The sequence below is a fragment of the Terrapene carolina genome, unplaced genomic scaffold (assembly GCF_002925995.2).
Source record: "Terrapene carolina triunguis isolate 2854851 unplaced genomic scaffold, T_m_triunguis-2.0 Scaffold430, whole genome shotgun sequence".
In the NCBI taxonomy this organism is placed as follows: domain Eukaryota; kingdom Metazoa; phylum Chordata; order Testudines; family Emydidae; genus Terrapene; species Terrapene triunguis.
This window is the reverse complement of record NW_020664781.1, coordinates 1,554,768-1,559,629: the sequence shown is the minus strand read 5'-3', so window position 1 is coordinate 1,559,629 and position 4,862 is coordinate 1,554,768. Positions and strand designations below refer to the sequence as shown.

The following is a 4,862-nucleotide window of genomic DNA, read 5'->3' as shown; positions in this document are numbered from 1 at the left end:
AGGGTCGTACTGGCCGCCGCTTCCAGCAGCTCCCATTGGCCTGGAGCAGCGAACTGCGGCCAGTGGGAGCTGCGATCGGCCAGACCAGCGGAGGGGGCAGGTAAACAAACCGGCTCGGCCCACCATGGGCTTTCCCTACACAAGCGGCGTCCCAAGTTTGGGAAACACTGGTCTAGACCATCCCTGACAGGTGTTTGTCTAACCTGCTCTTAAAAATCCCCAATGATGGAGATTCCACAACCTCCCTAGGCAATTTATTCCAGTGTTTAACCATCCTGACAGCTAGGAAGTTTTTCCTAATGTCCAACCTAAAACCCCCTTGCTGCAATTTAAGCCCATTGCTTCTTGTCCTATCCTCAGAGGTTAAAGAGAACAAATTTTGTCCTTCCTCCTTGTAACAACGTTTTATGTACTGGAAAACTGCTATCATGTCCCCCCTCAGTCTTCTCTTCTCCAAACTAAACAAACCCAATGTTTTCAGTCTTGCCTCATAGGTCATGTTTTCTAGACCTTTAATCAAGCCTGGGAGGGAGGGGTAGGAGGGGAAATGTGGCGCGCCCGGGGGAGGAGGCGGGGCTGGGGATTTGGGGAAGGGGTTGGAAGGGGGCGGAGCTGGGGCGGGGCCGGGGGGGCACGGGAAAATTTTTTTGCTTCGGGCGGCAAAAAACTTGGAGCCGGCCCTGCTCTATATAAATCCATGGTACGCCCACATCTTGAATACTGTGTGCAGATGTGGTCGCCCCGTCTCAAAAAAGATATATTGGAATTGGAAAAGGTTCAGAAAAGGGCAACAAAAATGATGAGGGGTATGGAACGGCTGCCGTATGAGGAGAGATTAATAAGACTGGGACTGTTCAGCTTGGAAAAGAGACGACTAAGGGGGGATATGATAGAGGTCGATAAGATCATGACTGATGTGGAGAAAGTGAATAGGGAAGTGTTATTTACTCCTACTCATAACACAAGAACCAGAGGTCACCCCGTGAAATTAATCGGCAGCAGGTTTAAAACAAATCAAAGGAAGTATTTCTTCACACAACGCACAGCCAACCTGTGGAACTTGTTTCTAGGGGATGTCCTGAAGTCAAATGTACAACTGGGTTCAAAAAAGAACTAGATAAGTCCCTGGAGGATAGGTCCAACAATGGCTATTAGCCAAGATGGGCAGGGATGCAGCCCCATGCCCTGGGTGTCCTTAAATCTCCAACTGCCAGAAGCTGGGACCTGACAACAGGGAATCACTCGATTCTCTTCATTCCCTCTGTAGCACCGGCGCTGTCAGAAGACAGGATCCTGAGCTAGATGGACCATTGGTCTGGCCCAGTCTGGCCGTTCTTATGTCCCCAACAGGACACCCCCCCACACAGGACGCTACACGTCACACAGACGAGTAGACACAGTACATAACAGGGCACATCCATACACAATACACACATCACACAGTACCCACCAGGACACCCCACCCCCATAATACAAGTCTACTTTGTGTAGCATCTTCCCAAGACATTTCCCCTAGGCAGAGAAGACGGTGTGGAAAATCCAGACCCAGCTGGGGCAGAGGGTGACTGGGAAGCCCGGGTGAAGACCAAGGTGTATTCGATAGAGGGCATGGAAGCCCCCAGCTGAGCTCAGGGCCCCATCCGTCCGGGCACTGCCCACACACTGCCCCCCAGAGCTCACCGTCTGAGGGCTGGTCTCCATGGGGAATTTTACCGGCAAAGTTATACTGCTCAGGTTCTGCCTTGGGAACACGTGTCCTGGAGTTACAGGGCCTTGTTCTGGCTTTTGATACGACAGACGCTGACCCGGGAGAAGGCTCTGTTATCCCTGCAGTAGGACTATCTACGTGGGGGCTTACAGCTGTGTAACGATGCTGGTGAAATTCCCTGGGTAGATGAGCCCTAGGCAGGCTGCCGGGGAAACTGAGGCACAGAGCGGGGCAGTGAAGGAGCGGCCTATGAGGCGGCTGCAGAGGATGAGGCTCTCGCACGGCACAGGTGCGACTGAGTTCAAGTGGAGTGGGAAGGGGAGAACGGAGGGATGCCACCGGCTGTGTGCCTGGCACGCCCTTGGACCAGCCTGCCTACCTTGGTGAAAGAGCCCTGCCCATGGGACCCCCTCCAGAGGTGCACAGCTGGGCCGCAGAGCTAGCTGGAGCGTGGGGTTCATGACCACCGGGGCTCTTAGTTCCCCTTTCTCTCCTTTTCCTCAGCACGTGTAGCTCAGTATGGCTCCCCCTTTCTTCTGCTTTGATGGACTGGGGGGCTGTGTCTGCTCTGGGGTTCCCCCTCCGACACGGCTGGAGCTCGGTCACAGGGGGATCCCCGCCTTTGTGGGGGGACCCCTGCAGTACAGGGGGTTCCCGCGTCAGGGCGCCTGTCGCCTGGGGGCTGGGGGAATGCAGGCCACGTGGCCTGGGCTTTCCAGGGCCGCACAGAGGCTGCTGATCTTGGCAGGAAGTCAGGCCGGTCCATGTGCCGATGTATTTATAGCCCAACAGTAACCCCTTTGTGCTGTCCAGCAGACAGGAAAAAGCAGCCCCCGGGGAGGGACGGCCACAGACAGGAGAGTGTTGTGTACTCCAGCTCCCATGCCAGCCTTGCCCGCCGCATTGCCGAGTCAGCATACTCGCCTTCCCCTCCCCCCTGCCCCAGCCTCGCCCGCCATGCGCGGAGCCGGGCTGAGATCAGGCAGCACCTGGGGCACTGGGCCAACGCCGCTCCTGGGTACCTGGCAGGGCCTCGGAGCAGGTACTGGACAGACAGCACTGGACACGCTTCCCCCAGAATGCTGTGCTGCCCTGGCTCAGCGGGGCAGATCTCTAGCCGGGGATGGGAACTTGCCAGCCAAGGGCCCAATCGGTGCCGGCACCAATTCCCCTTCGCATGGGCTACCAAGCGGGCACGGGAGAGGAACGCTCGTCAGGCGGAGCAGTGACACCCGGTCTCAGCCCGTTGCGCTTACTGCAGGACGCGGCACAACTTCAGACCGGTTTTGCAGAATTCTCCATGTGGAAAATGTCCCCCCCCCCCCCGCCTTCCAACCCCCCTGCACCGGAAGCGCTCTAAACAGGTTGCTGTTTTGCTTTGGAACGACTTCTCCTTTCCAAGTCTCCGTGGAGGTCGTTATTTCGAACGGCGCCGACCTTCCAAAAGGGTCGCAGTCAAAGGGAAGCGGCTGGGGTTGGTTGATCCAGGACGTTTCGGTTGCCGAGAAACCGGCCTTTGTTCCGCTTTTCACGTCGCCCAAAACTTTCATTTTTGTTCTGACCCAAAACTAATTTTTTTTTTTTTTTCTAATTTTTCAAACTCGCCACGGCCGTGACCCAGCTATTGGTGACGCGGCTGGGGCAGTGACACCGCTCCCTGCAGGGCGGGCTGGCTGCGTTTACCTGCTGCACGCCCTTCCTCGGCGGATGAAAGCCGGACATGCACCAGCTAGGTTCTCCTACCTTCCCAAGACCCCGCGGTGTAGCTCAGCCTTTAACTAGGGAATCCTCACAAAGTGCTCAGGACTATTAGCTCTGGGGAAACTGAGGCACGGCGCAGCAGAGTGACTTGGTCGAGGTGCCACGGGGAGCAGTGTCAGAGCCGGGGTTACGCTCCAGGAGTTCTTGGCTCCCACATCTCTGCCCTGCGTCTCTGAATCCCTTGGAACTCCCCCATCTTGGCTGCACACCAGGCACTGGCTGCAAACCCCTGGTGTGGGGAAGACAGGCCCTGGGGCCTAGTCGCAGCACAAAAAGTGGCTTCTGCGGCTGCCTGCAGCTCCCGGGTCGCCGGTTCCTGTGGCTACCCCTCGTCTTGCAAACAGGCTGGTCTGGGGCAGCTAAAAGGGAGCGTAGCCAAGTGGTTAGAGCACGGGATGCCCAGGCCCTGGATTTGCAGTGAGATTGGCAAGCCAAAGCTGGGATCCGTTTGCTAGTAGCAAAGGGCTTTGAGGGCCCGGCACGAGGACGCAGCCACGTTTGATCCTGACGGTCTTTGTCCCGTGTTTGCAGGGGCCCATCCCCACTGTCCTCTCCAGGCGCAGGGGCTCAGGGCTTTCTCCAGCTGCTCTGGAGATGGGATTTCTGGCTGGGAGAAGGCTTAGCCCGGCCTGCACGGGACAGCTGGAGGAACAGATGCGCTGGGCAGGACGGCACCAAGACCAGCCCTCAGCCCCTGGCCGGGACATGGGGATATTGGAGAAGCTCCTGTTAAAATCCCTCCCAGCCAGGCACAGGCTGGGAAAGGCCGGGCGGCGGGGTTAATGGGATCCGAATGGAGAGAGGGGACAGGAGAAAGCACCCTCCCACAATCCCCACCAAGCCCCTCCCACAGGACAACTCCCCCTCCCCCCGTCCCTTCTCCCCAGAGCATCCCTCCCGGAGATCTGCTCCGCGGCTCACACCGAGTCTGCATTGCATACAGCAGGGCCCTGGCCCCATCCCGGGACGCCGAGGCTGGGCTGGGGGCGAAGGCACAGGGCTGGGGCTGGGACTTGGGAGATGGGTGCCGCCCACCGGCCGTGTGTTCAGCAGGGCCAGTGCTACCTCCTCGCCCCCAACGCTGCCGAATACACCCCCAGGTGGCAGGGGGGGCTCCCCCGTTTCCTTGCACGGCTCTTGCCTGGGTGGGGCCGATGCTCCATCTGGCCCAGCCTCTCGTCTCCAGCATGGGGAAGGGAGAAAACAAAACCCACCCCGCATGCTTCCCCCAAGCCTGTCACCTCGTCTCCTCCTAGGCACGGACAGGTCCCCTGAACCCTGCTCCTTCGTACTCCTCGTGGGGGCAGGCGTGCCCAAGTCACAGAGACAGAGTTTCAGTCCCTGTTTGGGCAGCGCCCGGCACGACGGGGCCCTGATCTCGGGAGGGGTCTGG

The 4,862-nt window shown here is 58.5% G+C and overlaps 1 protein-coding gene across 1 annotated transcript in view; it reads left to right on the top strand.

Moving 5' to 3' along the window:
* Window positions 1–4,862, top strand: part of INPPL1 (inositol polyphosphate phosphatase like 1) — a 64,911-nt gene that overhangs the window by 28,888 nt on the left and 31,161 nt on the right. The window contains exon 5 of the mRNA XM_029913052.1: window positions 2,525–2,750. Within this exon, the coding sequence (XP_029768912.1) occupies window positions 2,525–2,750 (226 nt within the window). The remainder of the gene's footprint in view (window positions 1–2,524; window positions 2,751–4,862) is intronic.